General features: G+C 49.0%; 8 protein-coding genes across 8 annotated transcripts; 6 read left to right on the top strand and 2 right to left on the bottom strand.

The window, feature by feature from the left end:
• Positions 1–1,544: 1,544 nt before the first annotated feature.
• On the bottom strand, positions 1,545–2,428 carry J7337_006533 (uncharacterized protein; the record flags this gene model as incomplete). Its single annotated transcript, XM_044824195.1, has 2 exons — positions 1,545–2,306; positions 2,360–2,428. 2 exons carry the CDS (start codon positions 2,426–2,428, stop codon positions 1,545–1,547), a joined length of 831 nt encoding a protein of 276 aa, XP_044679852.1.
• A 330-nt stretch (positions 2,429–2,758) lies between these two features.
• J7337_006532 (uncharacterized protein) lies at positions 2,759–3,382 on the top strand (the record flags this gene model as incomplete). The annotated part of the gene is made up of 2 exons (XM_044824194.1): positions 2,759–2,812; positions 2,861–3,382. The coding sequence occupies 2 exons, from the start codon at positions 2,759–2,761 to the stop codon at positions 3,380–3,382; spliced, it is 576 nt and encodes a 191-aa protein (XP_044679851.1).
• Positions 3,383–4,801: 1,419 nt separating this feature from the next.
• Positions 4,802–5,293, top strand: J7337_006531 (uncharacterized protein; the record flags this gene model as incomplete). The annotated part of the gene is made up of 1 exon (XM_044824193.1): positions 4,802–5,293. One exon carries the CDS (start codon positions 4,802–4,804, stop codon positions 5,291–5,293), a length of 492 nt encoding a protein of 163 aa, XP_044679850.1.
• A 384-nt stretch (positions 5,294–5,677) lies between these two features.
• On the top strand, positions 5,678–6,265 carry J7337_006530 (uncharacterized protein; the record flags this gene model as incomplete). Its single annotated transcript, XM_044824192.1, has 2 exons — positions 5,678–5,722; positions 5,777–6,265. The coding sequence occupies 2 exons, from the start codon at positions 5,678–5,680 to the stop codon at positions 6,263–6,265; spliced, it is 534 nt and encodes a 177-aa protein (XP_044679849.1).
• Positions 6,266–7,175: 910 nt separating this feature from the next.
• On the top strand, positions 7,176–8,321 carry J7337_006529 (uncharacterized protein; the record flags this gene model as incomplete). Its single annotated transcript, XM_044824191.1, has 1 exon — positions 7,176–8,321. One exon carries the CDS (start codon positions 7,176–7,178, stop codon positions 8,319–8,321), a length of 1,146 nt encoding a protein of 381 aa, XP_044679848.1.
• A 929-nt stretch (positions 8,322–9,250) lies between these two features.
• J7337_006528 (uncharacterized protein) lies at positions 9,251–9,968 on the top strand (the record flags this gene model as incomplete). Its single annotated transcript, XM_044824190.1, has 2 exons — positions 9,251–9,911; positions 9,940–9,968. The coding sequence occupies 2 exons, from the start codon at positions 9,251–9,253 to the stop codon at positions 9,966–9,968; spliced, it is 690 nt and encodes a 229-aa protein (XP_044679847.1).
• A 289-nt stretch (positions 9,969–10,257) lies between these two features.
• On the top strand, positions 10,258–12,527 carry J7337_006527 (uncharacterized protein; the record flags this gene model as incomplete). The annotated part of the gene is made up of 3 exons (XM_044824189.1): positions 10,258–10,276; positions 10,337–10,563; positions 10,608–12,527. The coding sequence occupies 3 exons, from the start codon at positions 10,258–10,260 to the stop codon at positions 12,525–12,527; spliced, it is 2,166 nt and encodes a 721-aa protein (XP_044679846.1).
• Positions 12,528–12,596: 69 nt separating this feature from the next.
• Positions 12,597–13,193, bottom strand: J7337_006526 (uncharacterized protein; the record flags this gene model as incomplete). The annotated part of the gene is made up of 1 exon (XM_044824188.1): positions 12,597–13,193. The coding sequence occupies one exon, from the start codon at positions 13,191–13,193 to the stop codon at positions 12,597–12,599; it is 597 nt and encodes a 198-aa protein (XP_044679845.1).
• Between the last annotated feature and the right edge of the window lie 65 nt (positions 13,194–13,258).

The raw sequence follows: 13,258 nt of genomic DNA, 5'->3' as shown, positions 1-13,258 counted from the left end.
TTGCGAAAGTACGAAGACATGTTGCAGAAAAGTCGCTTCGCGTGGTTGGGAAGTGGCATATGAGTGCCAACACAGGTGGAGCTTGATGGCGAAGATGGAAGCTGCCTGTAGCTGCAAGTGTCTGCGAAAGACCTTCCGTTGGAAATCCCCATAAGCAAGAGAACAGCTTTTGGCCATCAACGCAATGGTACCTGAACTTCAATTCCATCCATCTTACAATCAACCATGGTAACATCTCTTTCGTGAAGCCATCTATTTGAACCCCTTTTATCATCAGACTGATCATTTATAAACCACTACATACCAGAGCCCCTTGACCAGAACCTAAGAAAGCTCTCCTGCCCACCAACAGTCCACCGCTATAACTCCAGATTTGGCAATCCCCTCATCCAACAATCATCAAATATCACGAACGCGCTCCAGTACCATGAGCAGAGACAAGCGTAGGAATATGAGATAAGCCGTTTTCACTTCCTGCTGATTCAACACAGATGCCTTCTATTAGATTAAGAAGGATAAAGAAGAAGCACTGTACGATGGTCATCTCCGCCCCTTGGAACAAGTAGCTAACTAAATCCAAAGTGAAATAAACGATGACTTCTCTGCCGACGACTATCCCAGCGACGATACTCCTGCCGATGATGAAGATAGCGTTTCTGTCAATGGAGAAGAAGGTATCACAACACTTCAGTCACCATCTCCAGAGAATGACGACAGACAACTAACCGAACACTCTTTGAAACAGATGCCATCAGGGAATAAGTCCCCCACAGAGAGCGACGCTCTAAATTGTTGTGTTGTGGCACAATGCGCCCGAGCTGAGAAACCGGCAAGTTCTAGGACAATCTCAGAAACTCGGCCTCAGCCATCGGGAAAACAAGAACAGATCATAATTTCGAAGCTCAGGGTGCCGAAAAGCAGCCGATAAACAAATATTGGGAACGCTTGGTCTGGATCTATAGAGCAAGCAAAGAGACTTGAGCTCTGCAGCTGGGACTATGCAAATGGACTTTATCGGGCATGGAGAAAGACAAATTTCAGGAGGGGTTGGAGAGGCTTTGGAGTATTCCTACAGCGATTTATCACACAGCGAATAGCCATTGGGCTTTGAATACAACATAAGAGTTTCAGGTCGGAAAGAGTGTCTCCAGCGAATCTGAGACTTTCTTGTTGGTTTGTTGTGACCTTGTTCAGTCCCCTCAAGGATGAACAGAAGCCTTTGAGAAGATCCGTCACCGAAGAGACTCTTCCGGGACCAACCGCGATTGGTATTCTTAACATTTTAATAGTCGGATCTCCATTTCCTTCAGCAAAATCCCGAACATCGGAGATCTATGAGTGGGTACATTGTTCTCAACCTTTTGTACCAGGTCGATAGCTGAGACGGAACCTCACGGTACAGAATACGAGAAGCACAAGTGAACTAAAATGGTAGGATTCTAGTTACTATTTTGTGATATATCGAGTGACCTTGCTGTCTCCGATGCCCTAACCATGGTCGCACCCGAATGAATCCTCCCTCACTAGCCACGGCGCTGAGCGAACTAGGCGATTTTGTTCGTGGAATTCTCGATGTCACCGAATGATGTGAAACTGAAGTTACCCTTATTGCTCAGATGCTTCAAGATAAGAAACTCGCAATAGGGGCCATGGAGCGGGCAAGCGGAAAGGATTTTGATCTCATCAGAGAGCTTGCCTTTCTCACAGACCTCTCGAAGACAATGCCATCCAGATTTAGTTCCGGAGTAAACAAAGTCTGCCAGATTTCGTCGTATCTTTTCGTGAGACAATGACGATTGTGATTCTTGTGCACGACTTAGGTCTTCGATAAAGGGTTTGAGTGCGCCGTAAAAGGTAATGGAGCAACGGAATGTCTGGTTGTTGTATTGTTTGCACGATTGGACAAATTGCATTGCCGGATTTTCTTCTTCATTTTTGTCGGTTTCTGAATCCGTGCGGCGTCGCTTTCGACTGAACTCCTCTTGCTTGAGAAGTACAGAGTCGCGAAGTTCTCGTGCTTTCTGATGAAGCTCGCTGCTGTGTCGTTTCACTTCCTGGAGAATTCCTTGCAGTTTCTTCAAGTCCTGTGGGCTCATTGTCGCGCTGGCGCCTGGAGTGGCTTCATTACTAGCGTTACCAGCCAGTGAGTTCTGGCATCGAAGCGCGGCCACGTCTTCCCGCAACTGGTTATTCTCTTTCTTGAGCTCCGCATTCTGGGCAACGAAGAAGTCTTGCGTCGCTTTCTGCTCGGCTTTCAACCCGGTGATGGTGTGTTCGGCCTCATGTAAGAGCTGGCGAAGGGACTCCTGTTCGAGGATTGGTTAACAGCCCGGTTTGACTGGGAGGTTCATAAACTGACAACTGAGTCACCGTTCGCATCCTGTCCGGAGCCTGCGATAGTGCTGGGAGTAGCTGGATGCGATGTCATCTTTCTTCTCAACTGGCGTTGGAGGGGAACATTCCTGGATGTCGATGAAGGCTGAAATTTGGATGATATGGAAGGAAAAATGTCAATTGAAATTCGTGCGGCAGGAGCCGATATCTGGCAGAGATGGAAGGTAGTGGAAGTGGCAGTGACTGACAGCTCTCAAACGTTTCTAGGTACCTACAGATACAAGCAGAATGGGCAAACACTTTAAAACCAACTATATGTTTACTCAGGTCTCTAGTAGCTCGTAATAATCTCCCCTCAGCTTTGTTTATGTTGTTCATTCCGCTTTGTTCAACATCTTGTGTCATCCACCAAAACGCATACATGATGCCGGATCAAGCGAACGCCAAAAAGGCTTTAAAGAGCAATAGCTCTGGGACAGTATGTCAGAGGATCTTATCCGTGCTCCTATAACTGACGAATAAACAGGCGAATTTTGACGAGACCTCCTTTTCTGAGCAGTCCAGACGCGACCTTCGAGAGTTGTTCACCATGATCGCACGTCTACAGGCAGAAAACACTGCTCTCCGCGCCACAGCTCATCTCGAATCTATCGCTGATAGACTCAAAGAACAAGTCGAAAAGTTGGAGCCTCCCCAGCCCGAAGAAGGACGAGGCAACCCATTTTCTCGCCGACTTCAGCGCCTCGCCTTGGCCGCCATCGACTTGCCGCTCGATATCAAAGACGACGACCTTAGCACAGACGACCTGGCACTCCTATGCACGGTTCTAGAGGATGAAAAGCGACGAGCTGCACTGCTAAGTTTTGCTGGAGACTCACTCACCTTTCCCGACCGGTCATTTTGTCTTCGGTCACTGGGCGAAGGAACACTGGTTGGCTTTCTTGTGGACGAAAGGGGCCGAAGACCTCGTTGTTCTATCCATGGGGATGTAAAATGTACCTGGTTGACAAGGAAAGATGGGCTGATCAAAATGCGACGTGAGCCATGAGGACTTGGGTGCCTCATGCGATAAGGGCTAGGGATGGAACGGAAAAGGGGGTTTGAGTTGGCAAACATATCATTTTGGGGATGTGAAGCATCTATTCTATCTTGAGTTCAAGATGAATTTCATTTGAAGTTTTAAAGCAGCTTATTCGTCTGCTGGTACATTTCACTCACTTTTCGATGAGAATGTGCTGCAGGCCCCTCAGACATGGACAAGAACACAAGTGATGCCCTTTCCACAAGTATCCCGTCATTACCTACACAAACCTCGGGGACTCTTGCTAACTTGATCTTTCAACAGTGCCCCTTTCTGTGGATTTCCACCTCCCAGCTCCTCCCCAGTATCAGCAACGATATCAGAGTCCGGTGGCCTGCAGACAGAAATGCCTAGCCTTAAGGATCTTCTTTTCCCTATCAACTCCTCGTATCTCTCCATCGACATCATCAACACTATCTCTCACTTTTTCACCGAACATTAACACTTTCTCATAATATCAGCAGAAGCAAGCAGAAACGGCATCGCGACATCCTTCAGGTGTTGGAGAGTCGCAACGCGACCTCCCTTATGGCAACAAAGTTGGGCTTCCTAGAAGTAATGGCCGTGGAGATCAGTATTGTGGTGGGCATGGGCAAGTTCCTCTACCTCCGCCTCAAGCTCCCGGTAATGCCATGAACCTCTCCTAGAATGTTCACCCTGAGCCCCAACATGTACCTCAAGCTTCCGGTAACTTCATTAAGAGCTCTTCGACTGCTTACTATGAACCTCAGCCTCCCCCATTATCTGCGGACGGACATACCGGACTAATTTACAGTCCCTTGAACGACTGCGGCACACCGATGGCCGTTCTCAACAGTATAACTTACGCGCCTAGTGGACTCAAGCTCAGATGCTAACATAGAGCAGCCGGTGAATGATATATGATATTTACTCATCCGTGAAAGGCGCTTGGAAATGTGATCGGCATCACCACAAGATGATAGACAGATCAAGAAGACCTAATCTGCTGGGACCTACCACGAATGGTCTGTTCAAATATGGCAAATAGTTTCAGATAATCTTTTCGCCATGTCTCCTTTCACGAATATTCTTCTCTGTCTCCAGCTGAGAAATTATGTGAGTGGTCGGTTGAAAAGAGCGCTGTGAGTCTCTCAATGTGTCTCTACTGCAGGTTTCCGCTCTCAAAGGCCTTAGCATTGCATGTGCATGAAAGGCCAATACTTTCAAACCAAGGTGTCGTACATGAAAGGGGACACATGGGTGAATTTATTCGGCAGGTATTGAATAAAATCCTCCATGTATAAATACCGATCCTATCCTCTTACAGAATCTGAACCACTCACTTCCATATTCACATACCACCAACCTACATACTAGGCGCTCACTTAAATACACCTATCATCTCCCAATCTACTACACATCAAAATGACCAAGCGCCGCTTGTCTCGCGACTCTGAGGACGATGCGCCCCGGAAGTTCCGCAAGGTCAGCTTTCAACAACAAATCGAGCACACTGGCAACTCCGACGGGACTGTTTCTAGTCTGCGAAGATGCGGCCTCACACAACTACTCAACGAGGTCGAGCCCGAAGCGCAGCTATTGACACCAGAGAGAGACTTGAGGCCCAGCAACGACGAGCCGACCAACCTTGACGAGCATTCCAGCTCTGTAGGAGCCGATACAGACAACAGCGCAGGGGAACCCAGCGATGATTTTGATATTGAGGAAAGCTTGAAAAGCCCACGCCCAGAGACTTTACAAGGAATGTCCGATTACATTGATGAACTCAAGGGACGTCTCAAGTCGAAGACCCGTGTGATGAAGTATTGGAGAGAGTCGACCATGCTTCTTTTGGAGGAGGTAGAAGTCTTAGAGGCCGAATTGGAGGAAGTCAACAAGAAGTTTACCCGAGCCTGAAGGTCAGACTCTTGGAAATTGTTTGGAGTTCTTTCTAGTTGAAAGGAGAGTCTTTCGAGGAAAGGAAGGGGTCTTCTGGTGTTTACAGTTTCGCACTATGGGCTGTATGAGGAAATTTCTTATGTATCTTAGGAAACTGGCACTTTCATTTTGTTGAAAAAGATTGCTTGAGGTCTACAGGGACGGGGTGATGATGAGACAGGTGGCCCATTCGCACCTCCTCCCTTCCGCGCGTAGGTCTATATCCATCGTATCTCATTTGTGATCTCGGCACTTCCATTCTACATTCCCCATTCTCCGTTCTTCAGACTTCAGACTTCGCTCTTCACAACTCATCGACATCAATACATTAACAGCACATTCTTCTCCGCCATCACCATCAGCATGCCATCCGATTCAGAGCTATCAGATTGTTGGGTGGGCGTCAACGTGAGTTTAGAAGATACTCTCGTGGGAACTTAGTAGCAAACTAACTATTTCCAGCACTCGGACGTCATCGACTTTTTGGCAATGTCTTGGGAACACCTCGAAGAGTCCCCCGAGGACGCTGAAAGTGCGGCAGCCGAAACGGAGGGGAACCAAGAACCACAGGGGTCCGACACTGAGGACCAACACGTCGAGCCTTTGGAAGAGACACAAGCCCAGAGCTTCCTCAATGATCCTCGCAAGGTCAAAGCGTGTGCGGTCTCCCTTCTGTGTGGATGCAATACCCCAGATGCAGAGCCGAGGCCGTCGCCTTATTACCTTCTTCGTTTTTCCCCGACCCTGAATTGTTCTGGTGTGGACTTGTTCACCGCAATCCCTACCCTGCCTGACGCAGCCTCTGTTGAAAAACACTGGCAGACCCATTCTCGTGTACAACGTGTATTGCAGTCTTTCCTGGATAACCCATCTTACGGCTCTAAGTACTTCTACTGTCATCGGGCTGTTGTTGACGGGGTTCTTGGTGATCGGGCTGCCCGCAATTGGTAGAGTGCTGCAGGGCAGCTGCGATGCTATAGCCACCCGACTGATCCCTGCTCTTGCTGTTGGCTCACCAAGAAGTTTACGTCCACACGCACAGAGGATTTTGACGATAGAATCGTACTAGAATCGGGATTCTGCATGAGTTGCGGTGATTATTTGATTAACGAAAACCCCCTTGCCTGGGTGCAGGACTAGGGATGGAAGGAGACTTGGTACCCCTAACCTAAGTTGTGGAGGGGCTTGGGCAAGCTTTACATAACCTTAGCACGCCCTTAGACCAGTTGTTTTTACTATCTTAATAAATGGTCTAAAGTTTTGATCATGACCCAAGCTCTCGGAATCGAGATTCACAATGTCACACCCGGATCTTGCTTCAATATTGACATAGTTTTAGCGATTCACTACTTAGGCCATTTGGTGTATGATTGTGGCCCGAGACTGAACAGCAGCAATGGTCAGCGTGACAATCAGCCCACAGGCTGAACATGATGACTACCAATGTCTTCCAGGCCTACGCCCCCATTGTCACTTCTTTTCTTCCAATTCTTGCCCCAAACGTTTATTGAATGCCATTGCATGTTCAGAGGTTGTGGTCGGATGAACAATCAATTTTCTTTAGTGTCACGATAAATGAGTCTTTGTTTGTTGAAGTGAGGAGAACATGTAGCTGCTCCCTAAAGCAACATGCGAACAAATCACTCTACTGTTGAATTTAGTTACTTGCATTAAAACATCTCGCATGTGTATATAACTCTCCCAGCGAGCCCAGATCAGAGCCACTCTCATATCCCGCAGAGTTCATCAACCCCCAGTCAACAGCACTACCCTCTCCGCAAACAAGCACCGCTTTAATATCACTACAAAAAGCATTTCCGACTTCTAAATCCTTTCTAACCCTTTAGATTCTCTTTGCATAATGACTGTGCCTAGTATCACAGTCTCTTTCCCCAATGCCACCCCCGGATCTCCTATGACCCGGGCAGTCACGTCCCCTGTCGAGTGGGATCACTATTACTCTGGCACACGCTTTTCCGAGAACCAAGGCATCGATATGAACGGACCGCAAGGTGGCGAGTATGGTGGTCTCTCCTATGTTGAGAAAGAGGGCCTAGACGCGAACTTTGTGTATGGCCGTCTTTCACCTGTCCCTGCCCCTCAGCAATATTCGAAGACACTGTCGGAATTGAGCGGGTATCTTCCTGGATACCGCTTTGTCGGCAACCGCGATGTTGAGATGGATGAAGGCGATGTGACGTACGAGGGCTCGTTTCATGAGTTTACCCTTGAGTATCCCTTTTTTCCTGCTGAGGGCTTTGAGGGTTTCAGCGGCTGTTGGCAAGAGGATGACTATGAGGCTGACGTCTCGGAGTCTTGTTTCGAGGAGTCAAGTCAAGAGAGTTCCGACACTTGTGGCTCCTCGGGGGACGATAGTGTGTCCTATACGATTCCTCGAAGAGATTCTGAGATCGAAGACAGTTGCTCGGGGCTGCGAAAGCGTAAGTTTGGCGAGTACGAGCAGGGTCAAATCGAAGCCGATGAGTTCGAAGAGGAGGAGTTTGATGAGGATGAATCCGAAGATGTTCGGCTCGAGGAACAATGCTCTGATCCATCTGATGACGAGGTGGACCTGGAAGATGTCCTAGAATGCGGGTGTTGCTCTGACTTCTACTTCAACTCCACTGACGCTCCTCAGGATTACGGATGTTTCCTTGAAGACTTTACCTTCCAGGGCGATGATGTTAAGATCGAGGAGTTCCCTCGAAGACTCCAGACCATTCCCGAGGTAGATGAACCTGGGAGCCCAGTACCCTACGGGGATGCAGAGCATGCTCCTGATGTTACTTATGTGCCTGGAGGCTCTGGGGCTGAGGATGACGCCCATCATGGTAAACTTAGGTACATTATACTGGAGCAGGAGAGCAGTCATCCCTGGCCTGTCTGGCCTGATGAAATTGTGCTTAGTGTGGAGGAGGATGAGGAGGAGGAGGAGGAAGAGGAAGAGGAGGAGGAAGAGGAGGAGTATGGCAATGGGCCCTACTTCAATGATGCTCAGCTCGATTAGGAGGAGGTAAAGTACACTCTCGTTTGATGGGTGTGAAGTTTAGAGCCCAAGTTTGTGGTACTGCTGGTTATTTTACCAACCTCCTGCAGACCCGGCTTGTTCACGAAGAATTATCGACAGAAAAGCACAAAAAAAGGTAAGTTTAATCACGGCCACTTCTACCATATTCCTTTTGTCAATCCTTGTTGGGAGTTCTCGTTTGTCTTCTTTGGAAGGCTAGGTGGGATGGGACGTAACAGGTAGTTCTCATGGTCGATATTAGGGGATAACAATAAAGGGACACTTCATACACATTGAAATGAAATTTTAAAGTGATGCAATGGTGTTGGATTTCGTGACGAAGGTGACAAAACTTCTAACCCCTGAGACAACATTGGAACATCCAGATGATCCAGTTCAGGGGTTGAGACTCAGAGATGAGCAAGTATAAGTATCAGACTTGTTGTAGCTCATTGATCATCCAAAGTGATATAGGGATAAACACACTAACCCATAAGTCGTATGTATTCGGCCCAAAGGGGCATCGGGAAGCTGAGAGATGATGACCGATGCGACACGGTCCATATCACGTCAAGCCGCGAAAGGTCTCCTGGCTAAAGCAAAGATTTATGCTAATACCAGTTGCAGAATCCTTATGGCAAATTTAATTCATTGGACGTTTGACCTGTTCATGGGGACCTCTGCTTCAATGGAAGTGAATCACCTGACAGCTGTCAACAGTGTCATGGTGTCATGGTGTCATGGTGTCATGGCCTCAGTACCTAAAGGCGACAGTCAACTGAGCTCTCCAACAGCTCGCCAATCTCTGATTCATACAAGACCTGCCGCCTCATTTTTCTTACAACTCATCAACTTCTCACATCATTTTGCCCCCGCCCATCGCCATCGGAGTGCCAACACAGACTCTCAACATCACCAACGACGCGATCATGTCTTCCGCACCTCCGCGCATCGAAGACACCGGGCATCCCAATAAACGCCAAAGAGTCGATGAGGACATTCCGCTAGAGAATAAGGACGCCGTACGGATAACGATTCTAACGGGTGAGAACAAGGCCCTAGCGGACGAGGTCACTCGATTGAAGCAGGCTTTGGAGGAAGCTCAGAACGCTACTTCGGCGGCAAACGAAGCGAAAGATGCCGTAAAAGCCGAGAATGATGGGCTCCGCGAGGCACAGAAACAGGCAAGAGAAGAAATGGATCGAGAGAAGACGACAAGAGAAGATATAACAAGAGAAGCTCGAGCAAGAGAGGACCGGGCAAGACAAGAGATGAGAGAAGAGATGGAGTCACTACGAGTGGCTCTCACTGAAGCGACAAATGACGAATCTCGGCAAAAGAGTGTTCTCAAGTTGGTCGAGAAACACAACTATGAGATTAGAATACCTGCTACAAGTCATGCCCAAGTCATGGAAAGTTTTAAACCGCTTGTCGCTTCGGGGGAAGAAGAGAAAATCAACAATCTACTGGATTTCATCTTCTTTGGGGAAACGGGCACATGGTACTGCTTCCAGGAAACCTGTGAGCAAGGAACAAAAGACCTTACCTGGCTGAATTCCTATGACGTTCAGAAAGAATGCCCAACTCACGGTAAAAAGTGCAAAATCATGATGTGCAGATCCCAAACCACTCCCCATTATCAAATGATATTTCAGCGGTTCAAGCCATCAGTTTCATCAGCACGATGAACTGGACGGGTGAGGTCGTCGCTCGGTGCAGGGTAGCGCCGGCCCCACAAACCGTCAGGACAGGGTTCCGTGCCGTTGAGCCCCTCCACCTTCACCTCCACCAACTCTGCCGTCTTCCGATTTGTTTACTCTACCATCAGCCTTGCCTTATTTACACTCCGCCTTTTCAGGTCGTACCAGCATATTTGCCGAAAAAACTACATAAACCGCACTTTCGCTCTCGAAACACTTTCTTTCAACATGCCACCATGGCTGCAGCTCAGCCTCGTACGCGGTCTGCCCGCTTAGTGGCCGGCTTCACTAATAAATCTACTCAACACGCCCCAGCGACGGCGCCGAGTCCTCATGTTCACCATGGACCTCCAGCGCTGTCAATTTTTTTGACCAATTTGAATCTTTTGGACCTCGATCAACACGAGGATTGGCCTGGTATCAAAGCCCAAACGTTTGCGAGTGGTGGTTCCAATGCGCAGGGCCTGAAGAAGAGGGTTCACTGCGTTGAATGGGCGCTCTTCCAGCTCTTTGCGCTATGGGATCCTGATGAAACAAAAAAGGTAGGACATCAAACCAAATGTGAGAATCAAGCTGAAATTTTCAGAAACTAAAACCGTTCTTCCCTCCTCTTGATCAAACGCAATCGGTCAACCTGCGAGCCGCCCTGCTACGAGCTCTCGAACAAGCAAAGAAGAATGGCGTCCTCGGACGAGATGCTATCGTACGAAAAACCATGCTGGACGAATGTCGAGGCGAAAGACTCGAAGAGGTTCTCGCAGCATTCTCATCTGCTGTTCTCAAACATGTCATTGCCCAAGAAGTCGCAACAAGCGGTGAACATACTGCACTCGCGCTCGGACTTGCGCTCGAGGACCGGGGATACAAGAGCGACAATACAGATCTCAACACCATGGTTTTGGCGCACAAAGTTGCGATCAGTCACATTCTCAACAGCAAGGTAGCCGCAAACTCAAGGTTCAGAGACTTTGCCGACCTTTTGAATGTCAAGGAGAAGGGTATTGCCAGAAGAAAAGAAGCGCTTGATGCCCTCGAGGGAGGCAAGACAATCTCTGAAGATGCTAGACGGGAAATGTGGCGGACACTTCGAAACAACTGGTCTGGCAATGAGCGATGGATGGAGACGCTGCTTTATGGAGACGCCAGCGTTAAGAAGGATGGACTCCTGGGCATGCCCTTTGATCGTGTGTGGAGAAGAGTCCAGCAAGGTCGTCTTGGAGAACTAGAGGAGCACTCAACAGGTCTACTGGAACAGCTCGATACTCGGGTTCGCGTACAGAGGGAACGACTTCAAAAGTGGCAAACCTTTCGCAACAGACTCTCTGCTGATCAACCCAAACCATCCCCATCCAAGGTCAAGCAAAAGGAGAAGGAGAACGGCATCGATTTTGGCTTTGGTGCCCACGAGGCACTTCATCTTGGAAGTGCCAGCCCTAAGAAGGCGACTTTCGGCAAACCGAAGCTTCTCAGCGAGTACGAAGATCTTGTGTCCAATCTGAGCCAGGAGTTGCAGAGCACAAAACCCCAAAAGTCTTCAGCTCTTGACTTTTTACAGCGCCCTTCTTCCCATAATATACCAGCCATCAATGCCCCGGCCCCTGAACCACAAGAAGAAGAAGAAGAGGCTATCAGTGAACTCGAAGATGAGGATGGGTTTGCTGAAACCCCAATTCAGTCTTTCAAGTCGAAGCTCGACAAGTCCAGAAGGCTTCCGGTGCGCCCTAAGCTGGCTCATACGGACGACTCTTTTGCTTCAGTCTCTTCGCGCGCCAGAAACTTGCGCAAGCCATCGGAGGACGAAGCTCGTATTCTTCGTGCCTCGTCAGTTGAACGGACTAGCTCACCCGAACCTGAGGATGAACCTGTCGCAGCGTCTCCACGACCTGAGTACGATGTCTCACCTCAGCTTTCACCTCATATATCGCCTCAACCGTCTCCTCCTCCGTCACCTCTGCCACTACAAGAGTCCCCAGAATTGATGCCGGCGAGACCTTCCCCTACTCAAGAAATGGCAGACCAGATCCTTGAATCTATGGATATGGCTTCTCCTTCTCCCGTCAAACGACGACCCAAGCCTCGACACACTCTTTCGCTTGCTGAACGAACTCGCCTGACCATGGCTCGTGGAGCATTCGACCCCGATAATGAAGATATCGATATATCCCCACCAACGTCTTCAGAACCTGTGTCTGTAGAGGACCCCAGTCAAACATCTGTTGACGAGGAGTTCGATCTCATTGCTCGGACCCGGAAGAGCATGGCTGGTTTCGATAAGGCGAGACAAAAGGCCCAGTTGGACAGGCGACGCTCCCTGCGGAAGACCAAGGCGCCCCCTAAGAAGGAGGGAAGTTACTTTCCCAAGGTGGAAGAGGAAGACATGACCATCATCACTGATGAACTCATGGCTCAAGAGGATATGGAAGCAGTCTTCAGATCACGACCCAAGATCAAGGCCAGCCCTCTGCCAAGTCCGACCAAGGATTGGGATGATGACGAATATATGTAGTCACGATAATGAATTTTCCTTAATCATAATTTACATGCTCTCATATAATGTACACCGTGCTTTTACACTCTACCAGCCCTGCTTCTTGAGCTCCATAACTCTGCTGACAGTCGCCTTGAAACCATGCTTGAATCGTGATCGCCATCGCTGACTCCTTAGTCTCTTCTTCTTGAGACCCTTTCGCTCGTGGAACTTTTGGCTGTGGAATTTGTTCTTGACCTGGTCCTCTCGGATGATTCTGTTGAGAACTCGAAGAGCTACCATGGGTGTGGGACCAGTTGTCTTGGTTACTCGGTCCTTGATGAAGACTGTACGGCCAGTGACGGGCTTGGCGCGGATTTGAGGTCGAGCAATTGGGTCCGAGTCCATCTCAGCGCCGTATGCGCTGGATTTGTTGGCAATGATGGATGCAATGTCCAAACTGAAGGGTTTCGAAGCATCGTAGGCGTGCTTGGGCTTTGATTCGGTGGATGATTCGGCGACAGAGTCGGCGGGAGGTGGTGAAGGAGGAAGACTGCCAATGAGAGGGTTCGATCGAGCTAGAGGAGCAACAGCTGGAGGTGCCTCGTCACCGGTGGGAATCTTGGGGCCTGCTCGGAAGGCGAGTGAGGTTGTGAATGTCCTCTTGGCGAGGCATGTTGAAGGTGTAGCTACCCTCGACAGCATTGAGCTGCCAATTCTGAGCGAGGCGGCCCTAGATCTGTTAGCATCCAGTTCAAAAGTACAGGGCC

Source organism: Fusarium musae, chromosome 5, assembly GCF_019915245.1.
Source record: "Fusarium musae strain F31 chromosome 5, whole genome shotgun sequence".
Classification (NCBI taxonomy): domain Eukaryota; kingdom Fungi; phylum Ascomycota; class Sordariomycetes; order Hypocreales; family Nectriaceae; genus Fusarium; species Fusarium musae.
This window is presented reverse-complemented; position numbering and strand designations above follow the sequence as displayed.